General features: G+C 40.1%; 1 protein-coding gene across 1 annotated transcript; it reads right to left on the reverse strand.

Annotated features, from left to right (window-relative positions):
* Positions 1–24,403: 24,403 nt before the first annotated feature.
* On the reverse strand, positions 24,404–25,845 carry LOC148035368 (uncharacterized). The gene has a single exon (XM_087680406.1). It carries the CDS (start codon positions 25,766–25,768, stop codon positions 24,599–24,601), a length of 1,170 nt encoding a protein of 389 aa, XP_087536532.1. The 5' UTR covers positions 25,769–25,845; the 3' UTR covers positions 24,404–24,598.
* Between the last annotated feature and the right edge of the window lie 225 nt (positions 25,846–26,070).

The raw sequence follows: 26,070 nt of genomic DNA on the forward strand, positions 1-26,070 counted from the left end.
TAACCCTCCGGGTGTCAACACCATGGAAGCACTGTGAACCAGGCTTGACTTCTTGTTGTATGATGTAAGGAATTCATCACACAAGGATGGATCATCTGGAATCAATGGAAATGAAGCAATCACGAAAGTCGCAAGTCTTGCTTTCGCGATAGGCTCAAAAGCCAGTAGGAAAGAATAATCCCTATTGATCAACAGGACATAGTGGATAGGAGGAGGAGCGTGAGGCGCCATTCAGATGGAAAACACACACACCACAACACAGACAATCATAAAGAATGCCTACAAAACAACCAAAATAGCTATTAAAAAAAAGTCAATCAAAAGAAGGACACACACATAGACGTAACTAACTAATTTACCACCCCAAACAACCCACATCCTAGAAAAAATTCGGCATGACCTCTACACATATGCGACAGAAAACTTCATGCGATGCAACAAGCAGGCACCCAAATCCGTGTATTAGGCAAGAAAGAAGAAAAACTACAAACCGTACAACCGTAGCACATAAGCAAACCATAATACCATAAAAATCTACACCAAGATTGGACCATAACCTTGACCAAAAATGTCAACTAAGAGGACTTTAGGCACCCATCCCACGAAGCGTTTTTATTAAAAAGAAAAAAAAAGTGCAGTGAGGGGAAATGGTTTTAATGAAGGGTTCATTTTAAGAAATTATTAACAATGGGTGACATTTTATTAGGTTATAAACCGTAATAAGAAAATGGTGGTTCCTTCTTAAAATTTTAATTACAATTTATTAAGGTGAAGCGGTGCATTAATGAAACCCGGACTACAATTCTCAGACTGGGTCTCTAAATGCAAATTCATTTATTAGAAATTAATGGTGATGTGGAGTGCTTTTTTGCTAGCGCGTGCTTTTTTAATGACGGTTGGTTCATTTTTATTAAAAATTAAGGTACCTCTTAAGCGCACGTAGCGTGTGCAAAGTGAACGGCTGGTTGATTTTTATAATTATTAGAAACTATGTGTTTAGCACGAATGCGGGTGTTAAAATATAATTTATTTTAGCAATTAATTGTGGTTAAGGGGTAATGAAAATAAATAAAGCTCAAAAAATAAATACCTAGTAGGGGTGTGTATGCAATAGACTGAAGACGCACGGAGTAGTCCCCAAAATGCAAGGAATCTAGTTTTAAAAAAAACAAACACCACTGACTGGAAAACAAATAAAGCACCTTAGTGTTTGTGTTTTATTTGGATTTTATTTGTAGTTTTTAATTTGTTTATTTGTGGTTTTTTTTTTCATCTTTCAATTTTAAGTGTGTTTGTATTTTGTATAGTGTCTAGTTTGGTTGATTGGTTTTGTTTTTCTTTATTTTTTTAAATAATTAAAACGGGATATATGACACATCCAAAAATGTGTGTTAATTCATCAATGATTTTCCAATTGATTTTTAGAATTTTAAATGAATTTTTATGAAGTGAAGTATTAAGAATAGAATTTTTAGCTTCAAATAATATTTTTCCCCATTTTTGGAAGCATTTCTAATTTGGAAATTAGTGGCAAAAGGGGGAAGGGGATTTGTGATTTTTTTTGGGAATTTTTTGGATTTATTTCTGAATTTTAACCAATTTTTAATGAATTTTGCTCATTTTACATGTATTTTTGAAGAAATTTTCAAATTTTGAATTTTTTGCAATTTATTTTCTTGAATTTCCACTTTACAAAAATATTCCAAATGATTTCAAAAATATTGGTAAATTTTTAGAAAATTTTCTATAATTTTTTTTTAATTTTAAATGCATTTTTGGAATTTTTATGTGTTTTATATTTATTTTTATTTATTTGTATATATTTTGTGGATTGGAAAATAAAAGGCGGTACCCCGGCTGCGTGTGAACAGGGGAGGATGACTGCGTGTGAATGACTGACTACAACACTCCACCGTACGGACAAGTCGGAAGCGCGTCCTCGCGCGTGAACGCCTGCTAGCACACTCGTACACAACGGGAAAACAACGAAGGAGAAAGGGTAGGAATGGGGTTTGACTGAGTAGGTTAAGTTAATTAGGTTTTCTTAGTCTGAGAAAGTCTATTAAGTTAGTTTAGTGTGATAAGTCAAGTAAGTTAGGTAGGTGAGATTAGTTTGTTAAGTTAGGTTAGTGTAAGTAATGTTAGTATGTTTAATCTGTTTAAGTAATATTAGTGAGGTTAGTCTGTTAAGTAATGGTAGTCAAGGTAAGCTGTGGTTAGTGTGTGTAAGGTTAGGTTAGTCTAACTAGGGTTAGTTTAGTCTAACTAGGGTTAGTTTAGTCGAACTGGGGTTAGGTTAGTCTAATTGGGGTTAGGTTAGGCTAACTCGGGATGAGTTAGTCTAACTAAGGTTAGGTTAATCTAACTAAGGGTAGGTTAGTTTAACTAAGGTTAGGTTAAATCTAACTAAGGTCTAGTTAATTAACTAGGATTGAGTTAAGTTGCTAACCAAGAGGGAGAGGGATATGGGCCGCACACGGAGGAGGAGGAGGAGGAGGAGGAGGAGCGGGAAGGAGGAAGAGAAAGAAGAGGAGGAGGAAGAAGAGCGATGTAAGAAGCTAGGAATAACAAATTAGTGTAAATAACATTGATATTATGCCATGTCACACTAACATCTTTTTGACACAATAATACAATTACAGACTTTCTCTCCCATCTTGCTCACAACTTCTATGGCTTCCCCTTCTTTCCTGTCTTTCTCTCTCTAAATCTAGTCTTTCTCTCTCCTCGTCACTCTTCTTCTCTCTCTTCCTGCAGTCTTTCTCTCTCCTCTACAGTCTTCTCTCCCCTCTTTCTTTCTCCCTAGTTCTCTCTTTGACAAGTGGTATCAGAGCCTAGTTTTTAGATCCTTCCTTTCTCTCTCCTTTCCCTCAAATCTAGTCTCATTTTCTAACAATAAACCCTACTTTTCAGGTACACAGGTAGGAGCATTAATGGCAGCTTTCATGAAGACCACACAGACCATGGCAGCCTTTCTTGGAGTCTTAAATGGAACTTGGACCAAAAATGGAGGCAGACAGACAAAGATGGCAACTCGTTTTGCAAGCTCAGGCCAATTTTGAAGGTATTTTGGTAAAAGAGTGGTAACAGCAGTTAGGAAAGGCTTAAGTCAGGGTTACTTTTGAAGAGAGGCCTTTCCTTTCCTCTTCCCAAGCTCTCTTTCAAGCTTCCATAGCTCCTTAGCCCTTCCAAGCTCCTTGTCAAGAAGTTTCAAACTGTTACGCCTTCCAAGCCTTGTGCCAAGCATCATTGGAAGCATTGCTATCTTCTTTGGCGAGGAGATTCCAATGGATCCGAATGGCTCTAAGCAGGCAAGCGCAGCCTCGACAGGCACATTTGTGGTTATATTAGCTGTGGTGTGCGCGTTTGTTTCTATTGTGGCTTTGTGGACATTGGTTCAGCATCCCACGACCGAAAATCCCATGAATGTATTAGATGCTTATGGGCCATGACCCCTGTAGATGCAGCAAAGCCAATGTACCCTGCAGTATCGTGTAGCTTCTCTGCAAAATTGGAATGAATAGCCATGTGCGGTTCTAGGGGCTTCTGTGCCTGATGGAGGCCCAATCTGACTTGTAGGAGTTGGGAAGGGGCATGATAATCTAACCACGAGAAGAGTATAGAGCCATTACTGGTCAAAAGCTTTAGATCAGAAGCATTCTGGCATGAAGAGAGCACCTCCTCCATGGTGTCATCCTCTTTAACCTCTCTGATCAGCCATTCCAAAAGGGATCTACGCTTGCTTGGCTTCATACTGGCCAGGAAAGTTGGCATCGAAATCAAGGCAAGTGTGTCGTCTTTCAGCGTGCTGTGTCCGTTCTTCCTTTTTGAAATGTTTGACGAAAGGCATCCAGATGAGGCCCCCACAGTCCTAGATATGCCTACATTAGAAGCTACAGCCACTAGCAATTTTCCTTGCTTATTTGCAAGAATGTTTGGGAGAGGGTGACAAGAAGGGGCTCCCACACTTTGCAGCAATCAGGAACGAAAGGTCATCCTTGCCAATCCTGTGGATCCTGTCAAGGTTCCTCCCAAGAAGCTCACAGGCTTTCCTACAAACATGTACATGAGTCCCACCGACTCGTTGATGTCTCCCATATCAAGGCCCTCAGGTCTCACCAAGCTCCGGTTCCTCCCAAGATTCTGGATAGCACATTCCAAAGTGTCGAATCTATAGTGCCGAATCTATAGATCCTTGAAGGCTGACGCAGGAAGATATATCTCTTTGGTAGCTTATCGAGTTATAGAGTCTCTCTCTCTCTCTCTGTGTGCCAACAAGCTAGGCAGGGTGTGTCTGAAATAGGAAAAATTTGTGCTAGGTCCAAAACAGGGCAAGAGTAGTGAAACAAGAATTCGCCAGACATCATTCATGCTATCGAACCACGCATCATCAGAGAGGGAAAGTTCACGATTCCATTCGAATTGAGAGCTTTTGTGCAAGTCAAGAAAATGAGGGGAGGAATCCTAGTCCTGAATGCTGTTGAGAGGGCGTAAGTGCCTGGGCCTCATTGGATTGTGATGAGCTGAGAAGCTCCAGGAATATCCCAAGTTGTCCTGCTTCTCTCTCTTGAGCAGTGTATTTGATTGCCTCGATTCGATTGAGCCTGCAAGAACGATGGAAGGAGTAGCAGTAGAAGCAAACAGGAGATGGAAATACTGCCTGATATCTACCCCTACCAGCAGCCAGCACCCTTTCTTTCTCTCTAAGATCTTCATCTTTCTGAGCTCTAAGTAACTCTTTAGCTTGAGCCCTCTCCATCTGTCTCCTTTTTCTCTCAACCGTTTCCCTAGCCTTGGCCATCTCCTCCTGTCTGCCCTTCTCTTTGAGCTCAGCAGCATGCGCCTCCTTCATTGCAAAACCTTTTGGAGGTTCTGAAACTGCTGGGGCATCATCCATAAACTTTGATGAGGGTTTGTTGGGTTCAGATGTTTCAACAGCTCTATTCTCCCCCTTAACTGGAACGACATTCTTTATAGCCAGCTTCTCCAAGCCACCCTTTTTGAGAGCCTTGGTTACCTTGGTTGGTGGCAACGATAAAACATCCATATCATTCATCAAAAGAATGGGCTCCTCATCAAGCCCTAAAGACCTACCATCCAACGTCTCCAAGCACCTCAATGTGCTCTGTTCATTGCAAAAGGCCTCCAACTTCTCCCAGTCCTTAGTTGAAGCAAACTCTTCCGCTTTTCTAACATCCTCCTTATTTTTGTAAAACTCAGAATTCTGTTCACTCAGTAACTTTTTCAGAGATTTACATGCAGTGAGGGCTGCTTGTTGGGCTTTCTTGGCATTCTCCAATTGTATAACCAACTCCTCTATCAGATTGTTTACACCTTGCCAGCTGTGTCTCAGCTAGTTCACACTCAGCCCGCAAATGAGACTGTTCATTTTTCAGAACAACGAATTCCTAATACAAGATTGAACACTATTCTTTGATCTCTTCTCTGGAACCAAGAATCTCAATTAACTGTGTCTTAGTAGCTTCATTTGCACACACTCTACTACGTGTTGACTCCAACTGCTTGATCTTCTGGATCAACTGTACTGGTGACACTGAAGCTGACATAGGAGAATTAATAGACACATGAGAATTAGTAGACACATGAGAGCCCCATTCATCAGGCAGTTGCTGTGGTGTTTGTTGGAGTTGTAGCCAAGGTGCCTGTAGCTATGGTGGAGCAACCGGCTATACCTATTGGTCCGGCTCTTAAAGGTGATATTGTGGATGAATTAATCAAATGCATGTGTGATTTGAGGCTGAATTGACATAAATCAATGAAAATGTCAAAAAATTGGATGTCAAGGTAGAAGAGAAGGGTCGAGCAACATCCCAAAGGCCATATAGAGAAGGATATAAGAGAAGATGCATTTGGTGTGACAGTTTACAACATAAAAAGCGAGACTGTATAGGCTACCGTGAAGTGGAAGCAAAAAGATTAGTCTTTTGGAAAGATGGAAAAATACATGCAACAAAAACTGGTCTTCCAATAGAGCCAAATTTTGGAAATGGTGGCATGCAAAAGAGGTTGGAAGATATGGATTCAAGGACAGCAGTTATTGCCATAGATGCAGCCACATATGGGTTGAGAATTGAAAGGGTTGATGAAGCTCGTAAAGGAGGCATGGTTGAAGCAAAATCTCATGTTTGGATGCAAGCATTAGATTGCATGGAAAAGGGAAAAACAACAAAGTATGAATTGGTTGATGCAAGTTAGAGTATATGAGGAAGAACAAGATGGAGTACACTAGTGGATTCATTTTTAGCCTATGCTTATTTGACTGAGGTTCATAATCAAGAAGCTCTTGTGGAAGAAAAGAGAAGAAGAGATGAGGACAGTGCTGGTCCTTCCTCTTTAGGCCTATCTAAGCGCATACCACGAAGTAAAATGGAGCAACAAAAAGAGGCTGAAAAAGCCATACATGAGCATGTTATGGAGGATGCATCTCAAGAGAAGAAGTAAGAAGGGAAGAAAAGGGACAAGCAGCGTGGTTACACGTTACAATCGGATCTTGAGACTACCACAAACCTTAAAAAGGTCTTGGAAGATCGCATACTTGGCAGTAGAGTGGAATTCACACTTGGTAAAGTTCTTGGAATCACAAAGCATGAATTTCATGATGCAATCATTGATATGTTGAAATGAAAAAGAAAGTTTGATGGTGAAGTTTTACAAGCATTGATGCAGATTGACAAAGACATAGAGAAACATCTTCAGAGGGAATATGATGATGCATGTAGGCTAAATGGGAGTATAGATATCAAGCTTGTGGTTGAAAATGGTATTATGGACAGTACTAAGCATAGAGAGAAGGCTATGTATAATGGGGATGTCCATCAACAAACACATGAAGAAGAAGATGCTCATTTTATTCCAAGCAGTCATTATTCACGAACGCATTGGACTTGTGCTACAATAGAGACAATTGTTAAAGTGGGAGAAATAGAGATGCCTTGCATAGCTCTCTTGGATCATGGTTTCGAAATCAATGTTATATGGCAGGCAGCTTGTATGAGAATGGAGGTTGGCCAATTTATGTAGATCTAGGGTGGCACATGCAAGCAACAAACAATTCATCAAGGGATCTTTATGCCGCTTGTCCGAATGTACCCGTGACTATTGGAGATGTTAGGGATGAATATCATTTTTTTGTGCAAGATTCATGTAGTTATCCTATGATTTTGGGGTAGGCCTATATTTTGGAATTAGGCTAAAAACAAAAGCCTTGGATGATGATTCTTCATATGCTTAGGTTTAGAGTAAAGACAATACAAAGGCAATACAGTTTCTCACTGTTTATGTGAATCATCCCCACAATCGGGATATAGGCTGTGGGATAAATCTATGCCACCTAATGCACGAGATTTTAAGGGTTTTTAGATAGCACTGTTGTAAGTGGAGGCTATGACAGTGCCTCTAGGAAGATAATTATGCCTCCAAGAAAGGGGAAAACTGTGTTTGTGTCTGGATTGCAAAAATGGACAACATATAGTCTTGGCAATTTTAAGAATATTTTAGCCATGTGCAAGACTAAAAAGAAATATGTAGAATGGGTTGAAAAAGAACTGAAGACATATGGTTTGATGGTTGCAAATGAAGGTATTTCAGGGCTGGTTGATGTTGATACAGTGGCTGAAATTTCTACAGTAGTTAATGTTGAAAACATGGTAGAAAAAGAGGTTATTTATGTTGACACTTTAGAGATGTATGAAGTCATTCAAGAGTTTGTTGAGCACGAATGTTTGGGTTGCAATATGGGTTGCAAAACAAGGTTGAAGCAAGGGTGGATACAAAGTACAAAACAGTTACAAAGAAGGTTAAGCATGTGGCTTTGCCTTTACCACCTGAAAGTGATGGGTTGGCTGAAAAAGTGACTCAACAGCCTAGTTTACGGGATCCACATGGAATAGGACATAAGTTTATAGTTGAAACTTTACAAAAGCTAAAAATTGGTGAAACAAGCTTTCTTTTGCCTATGGAAAGAGCTTGTTTCTTGCAGACGTCGGCAAGGCATGGGAAAGCCTTTGTGTTTTAGCTAGGTGAAATTGGATGTGTTGATCCAACCATAGTTACACCTATGGTGATCTTTACAGTACCTCATGTGCCATGGAATTTAAAGCCTATTCCAGTACCTCAGGCATATTTGCCTAAGCTGCTAGAGCTTTTGAACAAAAAGATCGAGATGAAGATTTTGGAGCCCTCTTTAGCTCCATATTCGAATCGGTGGTTTACTATTCCAAAGAATAATGGTTATTTGAGGTTTATACAAGATTTGCAACTAGTTCATAAAGTCACCATAAGGAATGTTGGATTAGGCTTGATAGTGGATGAATTTGCAGAAGCATTTGCAGGCAAGGAAATTTACTCTATGGGTGATTTATATTCAAGATATGATCAGTTCCAGCTTACATTGGAAAGCCGAGATATCACTATCATGAAGATACCACTTGGATTGGTTAGGATGTGTATGCTTCCACAGGGAGCAACCAATTTAGGGGCACATATGATGAATGCTATGCATAGAGTTTTGAGGGAGTATATTCTTGAGTTGACATTACCCTTTCTTGACAATGTGCTGATAAATAAAAGGATGTGATATGTATCCGAGGTGATAATATTTTTGGGTGCACGTGTCTTTTACTTGATATGGATTCCACATTTTCCTCATGTGGCTGAAAGTTCATATCAGCTCTTGATAAAAGGGAAAAAGTTTTGGTGGGAGAAATAGCATATGAAGGCAATTCAGAAGTTAAAGACCTTATTGATTTCAGCCCCAACACTAAAGAGAGCAAATTATGAGAATGGGCAGCCTATTATTCTCACCATGGATACAAGCCCAATTGGCATTGGTTGGGCAGTGGGTCAGGATGATGCTGATGGGAATAGGTATGCCATTTAGTTTGGAGCAAAGGTCCTCAATGAATAGCAATGGCGGTATTCTCAAGTCAAAAGAGAGCTTTGGGGTGTAGTGACAACCTTTAAGTGTGATAGGGAGTATTTTATGGGAGCTCATGTAGTGGTAGAGAGACTGATTATCTATCTCTATTGGGCACGATAGTAAATTTCTCAACTCCTGATATTGCCATGTGACAATGGATTGCATATTTAAAGTCACTTAACCCTGATTTTCAACATATTTCAGGTAGAGAAAACCCCGTGGTTGACATGGTTTCACGAGTAAGTTTTGAAGATGAAGAGGAGCTAATGGAAGATGAAGAGGATGATGTGATAGGTGCTGAAAACGACTTTATGATAGCAGGGAATGAGTATATATCTATTATTACTGTAGGTAGAGATAAATGTCATTGAGCGTGGATTGTATGAAAATGGTGCATGGCCTGTAGATACTGATCATGGTTGGCATATGAGGGCTACAAATAATTCTTCAGGAGAGCTTTATGCTGCATGCCCTAGTGTAAAAGTGACAATTGGTGATGTACAAGAAGAGCAGTGCTTCTTTGTGCAAGATAATTCCTCATATGCAATAATTTTGGAATAGCCCTATATTACAGGAGTGTGTATGGAAACAAAAGTGCTTGATGATGGTTCTTCTTATGCAAGAGTCAAAAGCAAGGATGGGAGGAAAGTAGTCCAATTTCTCACTATTTGTGTTAATCATCCTAGAAATCGAGATACACTTCGAGAGTCTCCTTTGGCTCCAAATGAAAGGGAATTCAAAGACCTAGATTTTCATTAAGCACTGTTGTAATGCGAGGCTACAATAGTGTTGTTCAAAGGGTGTACTCGCCTATTGATGAAATGAATATGTATTTCCTATTGGTTATTCTCAATTTACAGTAAACAGTTCATGTTGGTTTAAGCCTATGGAAGCTACGTGCAAGGTTGAACACATATCTATGAAATGGGCTACTAAGGAATTGAGAGCATTATGGTTGTTAGCTGAAAATGATGGCATTTCACGCATCTTTTATGGGCTGAATATTAATGACACTATGGCTGAAATTTCAGTAAATATACATGCAGAAAATGAGGCTAAAAACAGAGTGTTGTAAATATGTTCTTTGGATATGTATGATGTTATAGCATTGTTTACTCAGTAAGAAGGATTACAATGGGCTAAAGCACTTGTGGAGACAAAGTATAAGACGATTGACCAAAAGGTGAAACCAATTGCTTTGCCACTTCCACCAGAGAGTGAGGGTTTGTAAGAAAAAGTGTCAAGGCAGCCAAGCTTACAGGATCCTAAAGATATAGGTCATCAGTTTGCATCTGAAACATTACAATAATTGAGAATTGGTGTAGAATAGTTTCTTTTGCGCACTGTGAGAGACTGTTTTATGCGGATGTTGGCTAGACATGGAAAGGCATTTGCATTTCAGCCAAGTGAAATAGGTTGTGTGGATCCCAATGTTGTCTCTCCTATGGTCCAAAGCTGATGGATTTTCTAAATGAAAAGATTTGCATGAAGATCTTGGAGCCTTCTTCAGCCCCGTACTCAAATTGTTGGTTTACTGTGCCCAAAAAGAATGGGGCTTTGAGATTTATTCAAGACATGTAACCAATCAATAAAGTGACCATAAGAAATGTGGGTGTATGTCCTGTGGTTGATGAATTTGCAGAGGCTTTTCCAGGTAGAGCAATCTATTCTTTGGGTGATATTTACTTGGGGTATGATCAGTTTCAACTTGAAATTGAAACCATGGATATCACAACCATGAGGACTCCTTTGGGGTTAATACGGATGTGTACTCTCCCACAGGGTGCAACAAAATCAGTGGCACACATGACAAATGCTATGAATAGGGTACTCAAGGATTTTATACCACAATTGACAATGCCCTTCTTGGATGATATTCCAATCAAAGGGTGTGCAGTGGATGAAAAGAATGAAGAGATGGATGCTTATGGATGCAGACAATTTGTTGCAGACCCTATTGTGGATTGTGAGAGGATTTTGATGCATCTAGAGGAGGTGCATTTAACTCTTTCTGGAAAAAAATCTGATGTCTTTGGAGTTGAAGAGGTTTTGATTGTTGGGCATATGTGTGGGCCCTATGGGCGAAGACCATCACCAGCAAAAATAGATGGGATTGATAGAATGCAAGATGTATGCACGAATGTATCAGAGGTGCATAGATTCTTGGGAGCATGTGTGTTCTATTTGATATGGATTCCTCACTTTGCACGTGTAGCCGATGCTCTATATAAACTTCTGAGAAAAGGTCTGAGATTTCATTACGAAAGGAAGCATCAAAAAGCAATGAAGAAATTGAAGAAACTCTTAAAATCTGCTCCTACATTGAGAAAGGCTGACTATTCACATGGAAAGCTTATCATTATTACTATTGATACAAGTGCAATCAGGTGATTAGGCAAGATGATGAGGAAGGGCAAAGATATGCAATATGATTTGGTGCTAAAGTATTGACTTAACGACAGAGAAGATATCCACAGGTAAAAAGAGAATTATGGGAAATTGTGACAGCCCTTAAATGTGATAAGGAGTATTTTATGGGTACTCCAGTAGTCATTGAGACCGATTGTTTTCCGGTATTGGGTATGATTACTAGTTGTGCTACCCTGGATATTGCTATGCTCCAATGGATTGCATACATCAAATCTTTGAACCTTGAATTTCAGCATATTGTAGGAAGAGATAACCCAGGTGGCATACATGTTATCTCAAGCACGCTATGAGAATGAAGATGGGATGATGGATGAGAAGGAAGAAGATGAGTTTCTTATGGCTGAAAATGATGTTGCAAGAGTGAATTTAGCAATGCAAGGTGTTGCTACAACATTAACAGAAGCTTGGAAAACAAAGAGAAGACACTTTAGATGTTTCGCATCTTGTGTAGAAGTGTTTCTGGAAGACAAATATGTAGGAGAGTGGCTGAGAATTGGTCAATACCTCAGTACATTAACAAAGATAGATAAATGGTCAGATGAGGAGTTTTGGGTGACAGAGCTTCACAAGTAAATGTTATGCAAGAATTTCATGAAAACTTGTGGGTTGATCATAGAGGTATTTGGGGTACTTTTGCAAAGATCAAAGAAAGATATTAGTGGTAGGGTATGTATAAGGATGTTGCTCACTTTGTGGACACATGTACGACATGTCAAATGTATTCATCTATGAGACATTGGGATGGATTTCAGCCCACATATCCATTGTCTCTTCATTTTAAGTGGGTGGTGGATTTGGTCACAATGCCTACAGGTCTTTGGAAAATGAGGTATCTTGTGCTTTCCCATGAAGACTTTACTAATCAAATGGAAGGGAGAGCTTTACATACTAAGATAACAAATGTTGTGTGTACTTTTCTCTTAGAAGATATCTTTTGTCGATATGGCTGTGTGGGAAAAATTACTACAGATAGGGGTGAGCTGGATGCAGATGAAACTCGTGATTTCTTTGCATGGTTGGGGATAAAGCTTGCTTTAACTTTAGCCTATAACCCTAAAGGAAATGGCAAAAGTGAAAGAGGTCATCCACCTATTTTGAAGGCATTAGCAAAAGCATGTGGAGAGAAGGTAAAAGAGTGGCCACGATTGCAACTAACACCATATTGGGGAATATGGGAATTTCCCATAAGTTTGGGACACACGGTCAAATATTTGGATTTATCATAACTTGAACACTATAACTCCAAATTGAGCACTCTATGGCTCAATGGATTCCATTTTTCAAGCACTTTCCAATGATAGGTCACATCATATGGTTTTGAGAAACTTATGGGCATGTTATCCGAGTGCCACCTTTTTAATATTCAAAAAATGGGAATTGGGAGATTCCCAAACTCACTAATATTGTGTTTGCTCCCTTATGCTTTGTGGGCTAACAGAACAACTCATAGTGCTGCTATAGGATATATGCCTGCAGAATTGATGTATGGTCAAAAATCTATCATGCCAATAGAAGAGATGACAGTTAGATGGAGTATGCTACCTTGGGAAGAGGAGTTGAATCAAGAGGAGTTGTTGGCCTTGCACATTAGACTGTTGGAAAGAAAGTCAGAAGACATAGAGGCAGCAATTGCAAAGTTAAGGGCAGCAAGGATACAGAACAAGAAACGGTTTGACAAAAGACGTAGACTACGACCAAGAACCATACAAGATGGGGATTGGGTATTGGTTTATGATAGTAGTTTAGACAACCAACATAGTGCCATGCGTAAAGTTTCCAAAAGATGGTTTGGACCCTATGTGGTGAGATAGGTGTTTGATACTACTACTTATGCATTAAATGAACTGGATGGGATAGCCATAAAACTTCCAATAGCAGGGAAAAGAATCAAATTATTCAAGAGGCAGGAATCTACTACCTATGAGTTGCCAAAATTGGAAGAAAGTGGTGGTCATGATAGATGGGATAGCCAGGAAGATATGGAAGATGCAGAAGTAAAGGATATGGTAACAGAGGATGAGGAGGACTCAAAATCCAGTGACAACTAGGATTTTGGCACATACCAAAGGATGTGCACGTTGTCGAAGGGTTTTTGAAAGCAAAGTCGCAACCACTGAGGTTCTTGAGAAATTCCAAGACAGAAGATCAATTGAAGCAAATAATCAAGGAAAATATGATACCAAATAACAATAGTATTACTGCCAAGTTATCTATGAGCATAGAGAAACATCATAACAAAACCACATGTGATCTATACAATTGATCCATGTCATGACTTCCTTTTTGAGATGTAGTACTCAAATGCAGAAATTGTCAACCCTGTTAACAGCCCATGCTTAATTGAAGCAGGTCTGAAATTTTTGGCCCTATAAAGTTCGTTCCAAATCCAAGATTTCTTCAAAGCACTCCAATATCCTTCAATGTCTGGTTGCTTTCTGTTACAAGCAAGTATTCACAAGGAAGACAAAGCAGTAAGTCAATGTGTGCCTTTCTGATAGGTCCTTTGGGTTTAAGCGTTTTGTTGCCCTCTAGTCAAAAATTTGCTATAAGTGCAAAGATCCCCAGTCCGTATGAATTGAATATATGCATAATCAATCTGTCTTCAAGCTTTGTGTTTGGTTCAAGGTAGCAAGGAAATTGATCCATGGAGTTGTATTATATTCGATTGAAGAAATTATGCATGTATACTGTCAAAATTTTCTGTTATTGATGAACAGACATCGTCCTCTGATTCTGGCATAACCTCCACTTGAAAATCATTGAATTGCATTATTCATTGTGTCATCGACTTCATTTCTTTTGTCTTCAATATCCTTTCAAAGCATCGCCTAGATCAGAGACAACTTCGATCACTTTCTATTACACCTGTGCATTCTTTTCTGCTCTTCCAGGTAAAGCTGATAGAAAACAGACCAGGATTTCTGTATTACAATCAATATCCCCCCAAAGTATTGCGCTGTTTTTCCCATCGTTTTCTTGGTCTCGTTCTATGACAAATATCCCTTGGATGTTTTCTTCATCGATTACAATTTATGGTGGGATTGCCTTAATATGTTGCGGTGTGTCTGCTTTGAAACAGCAAGCCGCAAAGAATAATGATATCGATCAGTCCCACAGGAGGAAGGGAATGGATTTCCAGACGCCATGGTAGTAGTTCGTCTTTGGTATGCAGCATTCGCCCCCTTCTCTTCCCAGTTCATTGAGATCGACTACCGTCACTCCTATTGTCTCCAAATTTGTGCCCTTCTTCTTCCCGTCGTCCTCTACTGCATCTCCTTCGTCCGTGTCTACCCGCCTTTGGTTAGCTGTCGACTTCTTCAACTTTCATCTTCATCTTCATCACCCCATCATTTAGCGTCCTCTTCTGTCCTTTTATAATGGACCCAACACCTGAAAGCACGTACCTCTACTTCCTAGACAATCGTGACTGCATGATTCTTCAGGAGCCTGTTCTGTCCAACAAGAATCATGGATACATGACCACATTTCTCCCTGCCTCCTTAACACCTGTTATCCTGCTTTACTGATTTCATGCAATAGGTTTAGATATTGCCATGCTTGCAAGACCGATTGATCATACAGACAAAAGTTCAGATTAGACTCTGATGCCAATCTGTCAAAGTTTGTGCACTAAGCATTTTTTAAATATGAACAGTGAGTAGGTACGTCTCTGACATATTCACTCGTATGTAAACCCGATCATTACATGAGCATAAGGAAATCCAAAAACATGAACAATACATTGCAGAGCAGAGAACTTATACTCCCGATTCCCCCAGAGCATTACGTTTTCCCCTTGATTAGGATTATCTTCCCCTGTTCTTCCTGTTCTGATTTTCCTTTCAAAGTTGCCAATCCTTCTTCTGATTAACGAAAAAAATCTTTCATTTCCTTCTTTTCTGTAAATCTCCGTGCTCTCTTTCTTCCGTAGCTCCTCTATTCCGTCCCTTTGATTTTTCTTTCCCTCTGCTTTTTTACTCCTCTTCTCCATTAAGCTTCTTTCCCCCCAAAAATCCCTTTTCAAAAATAGCCCTCCGTGCATCCTTACTTTTTCCAACATTCCCCAATGCTTTTGCTTTCTTCCTCTAGAAATACAATTCCATTGTCTTGGTAATTCGCTCCAGGAAGACCAGTGCTCTCCAATGGATTCAAATTATCCACCAGCTTGTGAAATATGCACAAAACTATCCCTTCCTTGAAAGGAGCCATTCTATATACAACTCCAATCCATCTGAACTGCACCAATGCATTAAAATGTCCTGTCTGTGAAGAAAGTAGCAGGCCAGAGCCAAATAGGGATATGAAAACAGTTTAGTACTTCCTCAAAAAGCCCATAATCGGCATATCTTGAAATAACTGTAGCCCATGAGATGCATCTCGAGTTACCAATCTATCAAAAACTCCCTATTCTTCTACAAGCATGTCACATTTAGCGTACATGTCAACCAGAGCATTACGGATAAGTTCCTCTTGTACCAAACCCCTCTTCACTATATTACCCACGTAAAATAAAAGAGCAAACATAACGACTAAGTATGTACAAAGTATCAAATCACACACACAACTTTTGGGTGGATTTCACACCTCAGATGCGCAGCAGCACGACAACGTTCAGAGGGGGTGGATGTCATGATGCTATCTGGACACAATGTGAAAAAGCATGGAATGCATCATCATCCAACTTTCTTATTGATCAAGAGAGTCAATGTGATCTAAGTCATTAGTACTAGTGTGAGTTGCATGGATTATCCAAAAATACTAGATTTTTTAATAATTTTAGCCTATTTTTGATATTATTTATTATAAAAATCTGAAAAAGTTAGAAAAACTTCTAGATTAGGATGGCATGTAAAAAGCTAGTTTCTTTTTCAGCTAATTAGGGAATTTTCATAAGAAGGATAGATTGACAAAATCGCGCGGGTCGCGATCATTGTAAACAAGCTAAAACTTGCACTTTGAATTGAAAGACGAAGAAGGAGTGATCTAAGAGATCCATGAGCAGGTGTCCTAAGGTTTTACCCCCCCTTTCGGAGCCAACGAGCCATCAGATTTGGGTTTCGAGAAGTAGAGGAGTTGTAATTTTGATGCAGTTTTGTTCTACAAAGAAGCTCCAGGAGATCATCTAATGCTTGGAGATTACTTCTGAGTAGTACAAGGATTCTAGGTTCTTTCAATACATATTGATTCAATTCATTGCGCTTTGTTTTTGTCGTGTTTACCTCTTGTCTATTCTCTTTCTTCTCTTCCATCTCCTATCTCTACTTCCTTCTACCTCTGATCCCCGATTGATTCGACCTTTCGATAAAAACCCCTCCGACACCGCTATGCGGTCACAGTGTGAAAAACTCTAGAGTGTGGCTTTTTTATTGATCTAGAGAGCCAATGCAATACTAGTCATTAATGTTAGTGTCTGTAGTTTGGATGGTCCAAAAATACTAGATTTTTTGACAAGTTTAGCCAATTTTTTATATTTTAGATATTATCTCTAAACTAGGATGACATGTAAAAGAAAGCATGTAGCTTTCAGCCATTTTGGTTTAGATTGGTTTGGTTATCTTTTGGAAGGTAATATTAATCGCCTTGTCACGGTTTTGCTATCCTTGTGACAATTTACTTTTCAGTCAATACAATTCAATTTAATCTTCCTTTTTCCTTGCAGACGAACTCATGCCAAATAACAATCATTTCCCTTGCTAAGATGTGCAATTAGCAATGATAACTTCCTAGTAATTTGAGCAATGAAAGAAACCTTTCATGAATTTAATCATTTACAATGATTCGTTGCGAAAAGGAACAAGACTAATGGTGCAAGATATAATTTTTTCTTCTAGAATTCCACCGTTTTTAAAACAGTTGGTCACGAGAAGAAATGATAGGACCTTTAGATTCTTAGACTCTTCGAAGAAGAAAAGATTTACAAAGCCTAAGAAGGTCCTATAGGGTCTATACTTGGAAAAAAGTTTATGGGTGAGTGTGGTTTTGCAACCACAAGAACCCTTGGAGAAATTTGACTTGGGGTAAAAGGTATAGAAGGCACTTATTCTTCTTCCTTGCACTTCCTCTACTTTCCCTCTTTTATTCTTCCTCACGGCCTACTTTTTCCTCACAGGACAACATCCGGGTCCCATGATGATGGATTGGATTTGGGGTCCAGGAGGGAAAAAAAAGAAGGAAGTAATGGGGACACGGGGGATTTAAAAAAAAACTTAGGGGGTTGTGAAAAAAAAAGAGTTATAAGGGGGGGTGAAAAGGGTTAAAAAGGGTTATAAGGGGGGGTGAAAAGGGTTAAAAAGGGTTATAAGGGGGGGTGAAAAGGGTTAATAGGGTTATAAGGGGGGGTGAAAGGGGTAAAAAAAAGGTTTCATAAAGGCCAAGGGGAATGGGGGCTAAGATGGCCCCCTTTTTGGAAGCTTCCAAGCTTCAGGGGAAGGACACGTGGGGGAAAAATAACTCCCCAGCCGTGATGCGACGGCCAAGAGGTGACCGCGACGGATTTTAGCAGTGAATCAAGGTGGCCGTTGGCGTGTCTGTTGTCCAGTGGCAGAGTAGGGTTGGCTCCTCCCTCTCCACGACCACCCTCTCCCTCTAAGCTTGGCGCAACAGGGTGATGGCACCCCTCTCCTCTCGGACCACTGCAGTTCTACGACCACCCTCCCCCTTTTGTTCAGCGCGGCAACGCCTCCGCACTATACCCTTAGCCTGCCCTCCTTCCTATGGCAGCAGCCCCCCTGTTTAAATAAGGGAGGGGAGGGAATCCTCTCCCCCTTACCTGTCAGCATGCATGGAGAGGGCCGTGAGCAAGCTCCAGCGAGGAGCTTGCTGGCCCCCCTCCCCTCTATCACTTAACGGCCTGTGGCGTCACGGATCAGATCGCGCGCCGCCATGAAAGGTGATTTTTTATTTTTATTTTTCATTATATTACACACATTCTCTCTCAAGTAGGGTGTGGTGTAACATGTGCGTGCATGGGTGCGTGCGTGCATGTGTGTGTGTGTGTGTGTGTGTGTGTGTGTGTGCGTGCGTGCGTGCGTGCGTGCATGTGTGTGGTGTGTGTGTGTGTGTGTGTGTGTGTGTGTGTGTGTGTGTGTGTGTGTGTGTGTGTGTGTGTGCAAGTGTGAATATAGAAAGAGATAAAAGTAGAAAAAGAATAAAGAAAAATAGAAAAGAGACCTGAGAGATAATGTACATGCATGTGTATTTGTGCATGTGTGTTTAGTCTTTTAGAGTTATTAGGTCTTTTCAAGTTTTAGCAATGAGACTTCTTGTGCCATTCCTTTTCCACCAAATGCATGATAATTAGCATAGCAATATAGAAGCTTTTTGAGGTGGTTTTTTTTCTAATTTTTTGAGTTCGTTCTTAAAAACTCACTCAATGAATGGATTTCCTCATTAGTCACTGCCTTCTATTAATTGTGGTGTTGATCATGAAGTGGTTTTTGTGTGATTACTAAATGTTGCTTCACCAAGCCTAGCTATAGGGACAAGTACATCACAAAGAACTTTTCTCCATTTCCACAACATGAATCTGATTCTTAAATGCATCATTGTAGTTAGCTACGATCTTCTTTGCCTCTTAATTTTGCATTTGGTAAGTGATTTTCTCATCATTGTAACCCAAGCATATACATTTGATACTTTGTTGTTGTAATTCATTCCTCTTTTCACTTGAAAATATGCATAGCATTCACATATAAATCCAAAGGTTTTGAAATGGAAAGAAAATGCTTACTTACTAGTGTAGGCCTCATATAGTGTTTTTCCCTTGAGAGCTTTAATGTAGCTCTGATTTAGAATGTAGACTGTAGTGTTAATAGTCTCGATCGAATTGATTAATTGCCCTTAAGCATGGTTCGTGCCATTTCCACAATAGTTTAATTTTGGTACACAACAAAACTTAAATGAGTTGTTGTTGCAAATCTTTAAACATGATACCAAAAAGCTTGACCCTTACATGAAGGAAGTAAAGCCACATTCTCCTATTCTAATTATTAATGATCAATATGAAATAGAAAGATCCCCCCAATGTCAGGCAACTTTCACACAAGTTAGCATGCACCAACTCTAGAGAAGCCTTCTCTTGCTTCTTAATTTCTTAAAGCAATGCCGTTCTTTTTTCCTAGTCCAACTTACAAGCTTCACATAGTTCCTTCATTTCTATCATTGTTTGGGGGTGACTGAGGAACCATCTCTTCCTTGTACATCTCCTTTAATATTGCAAGTCCAATGTATCCAAATCTATCAATCTTCCTTGGACATCTCCTTTAATATTGCAAATCCAATGTATCCAAATAATTTAAGCCAAAGTTTTCTTATGCCCACTCAAGTGGCAGTTGTAAGAGCACTCAACTCATACATGTTATCCCTTCTTTTTTCTTTGCTAGAAACCTTACCAACTCTATCAAGAAATTTTGCCCCACCCGCTAAATCTCACTTCATGTCCAAGCTCAATTAAAGAAGCAACTAATAACAAAATTTCTCTTAAGGTCTAGAACATCCACTACATTTGCAAGCTTTTTGACTTCACCATTTGCAACAACAAAGAAGATAGTACATGAGCCTTTAACAAGGCATATGCAAAATGCCTTTAATAGGGCATTTTGCATAGTTTCCAACCATCATAGTGATAGCTTCTTGTAACGATGTCACGCGTTTTCACAATCTATCTCATGTAAGTTGGAAACCGCATCCAGATGAAGCGGAGCAAGCACAAACTAGCATACAGGTTGGGCACAAGAAATTTCCTTTTTCACAGATTTAGCAGGTTGAGAAATATGATGGGTTGCATTTGCATGACTCGAAAAGCTTTAGGGGGCCATGAAATTGAGATCATATATAATGGAATGGACTCTACTCAGACATGAAGGGAACTTGATCTTCATGTAGGTTTTGAATAGTTGCTCTAAATTTAGACATGTTTGGATATTTCACGAATGTTTGGGCATGAGAAGGCCTCATTATTCTCGAGAAAGAAGAAAACACGCTAAGGAGCGTGAAGGAAGGGCAACTAATGTGGTTCAAAATAGGAGAGAGGTTGGCGCTCGTTCGTCGATGGGGGGAATGGAGAACACATGGGGATGGAATTCCGCAGTATAGTTGGTGGGTTCTTCACGTCCTTCATCCACTCTGAGTAGCAGCATCATCGCCGAGTCTTGCAACTCAGTCCTTGTTACAAGGAATCTGTCGATCTGTTTGGCGGATGGCCTGTCATCGTGTTTCGAGGGGGTGGGAAGAAGATGATGAGCCGGCTACCACCCATGCTCTAGATTTTGGAGCCTATGTTTTCTTGCAGCTTGTCGAGGAGTGTCTTTATTACCATATAAGAGAGCTCTTTGAAGTTATATTCTTATTTGTTTCTCACGGATTGAGAAATGTCAATTTGGAGGTCTTAACTTTTCCTTTTGCCTCAATGCCTTATTCTTACACTAAAGATTTCATGTTCTTTAAGGGAGGCTAGGTGGTGGTATCGGGATAGTGCAAGTCTCTTGTCTTTTACAACACACTGGCAATACTCAGATTGTTTTTTTGGCTAGATTTTGGGTTTGGAGAGGCTAACACCAAGTCACCAATCTTTATAGGCGCTCCTTGTCGTTTCATTTTCGAGTTGTGTGGGAGGATTATCCTGAATCACCGCTCTTGAAACAACGGTTAGATAGAATCGTATATAACTTTCTTGTTGGTCATATGATGGGAGGCACACAACTTTTTCTTTCCACACTTCTTTTTGTCATCATTGCTTTTGGTGGAGGAACCACCTTTGCCTTTTGTATTGGTGGAGAATGCAATACCTCCACTAGTGTGCTTCCTTATCAGGCTTAAGATGCAACTCCTCTCCATTAGTAATCCAAAAATATACTAAACATCAATGTTTAAGGTCTCACTTTAGTGTCAATGATTGCTAGTAGTCCATCAAACTTATGGATGGATCTGAAGACACCATTGAGCTAGTTCCTCATTATGAATGGAGATGGTCTCTAACAGCAATATATTTCTATATCATCCATATTTATCATTATAAAATAATCACTTCATTGTAAAAGTGAGGTGCTATGTATGAGGGTCCACACCCACTATTTTTCACTAAAATACAAAGTGTACATACATGTAAAAAGAGAAGAAAACTCAAAGGCTCAATGCCTTTCAAAAAAAAAACAATATATCAAAATGAAAATTAAAAGAAATAAAATATAGAGAGGTGTGCTATTTGGGTGAAGGGGTGGATTGAGGACACGAGTGATTGTGTGTCCCTTTCCTGCTCTCCTTAGATCATACACTCTTCCTTTTTAGCTATGCAAAATAGTTGTCTTTTGCTCTCCCTTCATTCTTTATTTGCAAAAGCTATAGAGGATAATGATGAAAGTGATCAATATCTTTGTTTTGTTTTGAATTGTTGAGGGTATGGTTGCTTTTGAGAGAGTTTTGTAGTTTTGGGATCATGGGCTCAACACACTCATTAAATTTGCAAGTTCTTTTGCCCTAGTTTGTATTGGATATTATAGTCATGGCAAGGATCTCCATTCTAGGAGGGGCCCATTTTATAGCCAGTTAAGGTGGCCGGTTGGCCTATTCAATATACTATATTATTAACCTTCAGTAGTCAACCAAGCCCTTTAGGGTTGGGTTGAGAGCATTACCTTGGAACCCCTATCAGGGGTGTTGTTGGCCCCCTTAGATTCTTGCAACCAAGAACTACAATTGTTTATATGGCTCCTAGACCCAAATGGGGATCCTTGGTAACTCCCACACATTGCAATGTGATGCAATAGTATGCCTCAAGTTGCTACCAACATAACCACCTCTAGTCCATAGGTTAGACCCAAATAGATTGCCACTTTGCCATTCAATCACAGGGACTTCATTTGACAAATAAGTTAGGATCCCTCCAGGCTCACACATAGATTCTCATCACAATGGGGCCTTGCGACATCGAGCACCATAGATCATTCATAGCACGATATGAGGTGGGGCATTGAACATATCTAACACTATGGTTACATTATAAATCATGCCTACAAAAAGAGTACTTGCTACATAAATCGAATAAAGTCAATCTTGCAAATAGAAATCCAAAATAAATATCCAATATGTTGTAGAAGCTTGGTTGCATCTAATGTGGAACTACCTACTGAAACAAAATACATGACATACATACCAATTACATATCAAGCACCCAAATAGAAATTCTAGATGCACTAATTTAGGTTTGCAACAAAAAATTAACTTGCATGCAAAACACATTGACGGTGCTTGTTGACAAAGATTAGAGATAAGAAAGCAAAATAGATTGAAGGTACTCATGAGTACATTTGATTCATGACATGCACATACCATTAAGAGAATAATTCAAGAAAAATCTTATACATGTTAAACACACAAATACAAACCAAAAGCTATCAAAATAAAAATGAAAGCCTGCATGGAACGGTCTATCTAATAGTAGAGGATTAGATCTCAATGTGTGTGTGTGTGTGTGTGTGTGTGGTTCTTAAACTATATTTGTAAATACGATCAAAGATAGTGAAGAAGTCTCAATCATGTGTAGGAGCTTGCAATTCACATGCATAAGGAAGGAGCAATCTTTATAACATGTTTTTGGTTCATTTTATTTTCATCTAGAAAGATGAGTCAATTCTTTTATGGTATTTTTCCATATTTTTACCCCAAAAGTTGTATTTTCCTCTCATGTAGGATTGTGATCACTCAAAATTAACATTCAAATGTGTGCCTTCAATGTATATAAAAGATAAAAGATGTTGACCATTAATAGTTGCCATCTTGCATGCAAGTAATAGGCAAAAACAACTATCATCAACCAATTGCCAAATGAAGCTATTAGTGGGTAATTTTGGCATTGAGCTATTATGAATATAATGTGAATCTTAAATGAAAGGCAATGAAGGATCAAACAATAATGCTTCCTTATGTGGAATCTAGTAAATGCTATGATGCATAGGAGGTAGAGTAAATAAGGCAAACACATAGACAATGTTAATTGAGTACAAAATTTAACTTTTGAGCAAGTCAATACATTCATCTTCCATATGTACTATAAGAGTAATTGCTTAAAGGTGTTTCTACCAATTACCCTTTCTCACAATGCATGCTAGCCTAAGAAGAAGTTTTACTTACAACATATGAAATTAACTTTGAAACTTATCTTGCCTCTATGCCTTTCATATGGTTATATGTATCATGTATATGTAAGTACATACATACATGTGCCATGTATCTCACCAATGCATTCCATTTGGAAACTTAGTATCACCCTTAACTAAAGGTGGGCTATAGTGATTAAGTCATGTTTTCTAAATAACTACTAACACTACTTAGGTAAGCCATTATGTTTAGACCCTTTCCTAAAACCAAATGGTATAGGCCCAATTACAAACAATAGGCATTCTATTAAAGAGTCAAGACACATGCAAGGTGATTTGACCTCTACGAGTCAATGTAGTTGTGGTTCACTCTATGTGGAGGGTAGATTTAACTAACAAATTCAAGGCTTAAGTTCATTGTTAGAGTACCCTCAAAATATTAGGGTACTCCACCAACTTTTCAAAATCAACACTAGTGAAATTTAGCAATTCTCTCATTCTTGATGTTCTCTCATCCAATTCAAGCTCGCTCGCTCGCTCGCTCTCTCTCTCTCTCTCTCTCTCTCTCTCTCTCTCTCTCGCCTTTGTAATGCTTCATTAGCTGCATGCTCCGGAGAGCACAGACTTGCAAGGAGAAGCTTTGCTTGCATTATCAAAGTTCACATCCAAGTCAAGGAGCTTGCATGTGGCTCGGCCCTAAGTTACTGCATCTAAGTCTCCTTCCTTGTACTCCTTCAGTTAGTGCAATGAAACCTATCCACCTACAAGGTTACATACAAAGGCCAAAGAAGGCAATCTTGCCCAACTTGCAGCCCTCTTGCATCATGTTGCTTGTGCCCTTCAACACGTAAAACTTGAAAATTCACACTCACACACACACACACACACGATTTATTTCTGCAACAAAACAAATCACAGCCCCGCTTGCTTGGGCACATGCAAATATAGTGAATGAATAATCATATTTACGATTATTGCATTGGGTGGAGCCTTTAGTGGCAATCATTGCCCCAACAGACAGACTATTAGGGGTGCAACCCTAAGCTGCAGTTCTGCATTGTTCATCGTGCTGCAAATTACAGCAAATATAGTGGAGTGTGGGGATGATTGATATGACTCGAGCTAGGGGAACCTTCTCTTAGCTCTCCAATAATCTCTTCCAGCTTCGGAAATCAGACCCATTACTGACTGCCACGCCAATTCCTTGCTTCATTGCATCTTCACCCTCTTTTTTCCCAACGCCTAAGTAATACATCCGCAAGCTCCCATCAGGCATGGCCATTACATATGGAGTTCCAACTACCTGATTATCCCAAACTCCTTCTCCCCTTCGAGGTTTCAAGACAGGCCCGCCAGGCTCAGGCCCGCATCGATCACCCTTTCTCCAGACCAGACCATCCTCAGATATTGCAAGCCCTATACAGAACTCAAACTTGTAATTGGATCCCTCATAAAACATCAAATACTGTCCATTATGGCGGATGCAATGCCGGACTGAGACCCCACCTTCATCCCATGTCCCTGGCTCACCACAAGATAGAACCTTGCCTTTCTTCTCCCATGTTCTCCCATCAATTGAAACTGCAATTCCTGCAGAAAAGAAGCCCATACCCTTAGGCCCTCCGCTTTCCCGCGTATGGTAGCTCATGATCCATGTATCTTCTGTGCCATCAACGGGTGCAGGCTGCAAAACCCTAGGCCATGAGACACCATTCTCATCCCATGATCCAGGCTGGCCTACAGTTAGGATAGGCCCTTCTCTGTGATGAAAATGGATGCCATCATCAGAGATCGCCAGGCCCGGCTGCAGCCTCACTCCTCGATGTCGCTGCTCCGGGAATCCGACCAAAGAAAGCTCCTCAAGGCCGCCCCCGAAGTAGTACAGGAACCACTTCTTCTCTAGGTCATGGAAGATCACGTCGCCGACTGCAATGTGGACGCAGTCGAAGGCGGTAGGGTCGTCCGAGGGGTCGAGGAGGGCGCCTCGGTCAAGTGGGCCAGCGAAGCGGGTGAAGGACAGGCCCCCATCTGCGCTGAGGGCCATACCTATGCGGCCGGTGGGGAGCGAAGTGTTGAAGGGGGGCACTTCCATGTTCCACAGGTCAGATCCTCGACCGTAGTAATACATGCGCAGGTGATGCTGCAGGGAGGGAGACGAGGATGAGGGCATGGATTCTGCAGGTACGACCACCGCGCCTCCAAAGGCTTTGTTGTCCCAGGAGGAAGAGCCTGGCGGTGCAGGTCCCAAGACTCTGCCGCTGCCCCAGGACGATGCGGAGACAGAGGCGGAGGCGGACGCCATAGCCATAGCCTAGCCTACGGGTGGATAAGATTTGAGACACTGTCGTCCAACATCTCAAAGTCCGATTATCAAAATTATGCCTGTAGCGGAGAAAGAAGTGAACATAAATACTTCTAGTTTTTCAATATATTAACAAGTAGGTTGAGAGGTGCACCTAAGTAAAGGACTATGAAGTTTCATACGCAAAATTTCTCATTTTCCTGATGCATGTTATAAGTGCCATGAGAGCAGACATTTTACCCGAAACTGCCCCAAAATAATGCAGCAGCAAAACATTGCTTCATCTAATGATGGCTCTCAAATGCAAG

Source organism: Lygodium microphyllum, chromosome 6 (assembly GCF_053477565.2).
Source record: "Lygodium microphyllum isolate KBCC chromosome 6, Lygodium_microphyllum_v1.1.10, whole genome shotgun sequence".
Lineage (NCBI taxonomy): Eukaryota > Viridiplantae > Streptophyta > Polypodiopsida > Schizaeales > Lygodiaceae > Lygodium > Lygodium microphyllum.

What these genes read in the sequence shown, in the direction of transcription:
- LOC148035368 (XM_087680406.1), bottom strand. Translation starts at nt 25,768, where the DNA reads ATGGCTATGGCGTCCGCCTCCGCCTCTGTCTCCGCATCGTCCTGGGGC.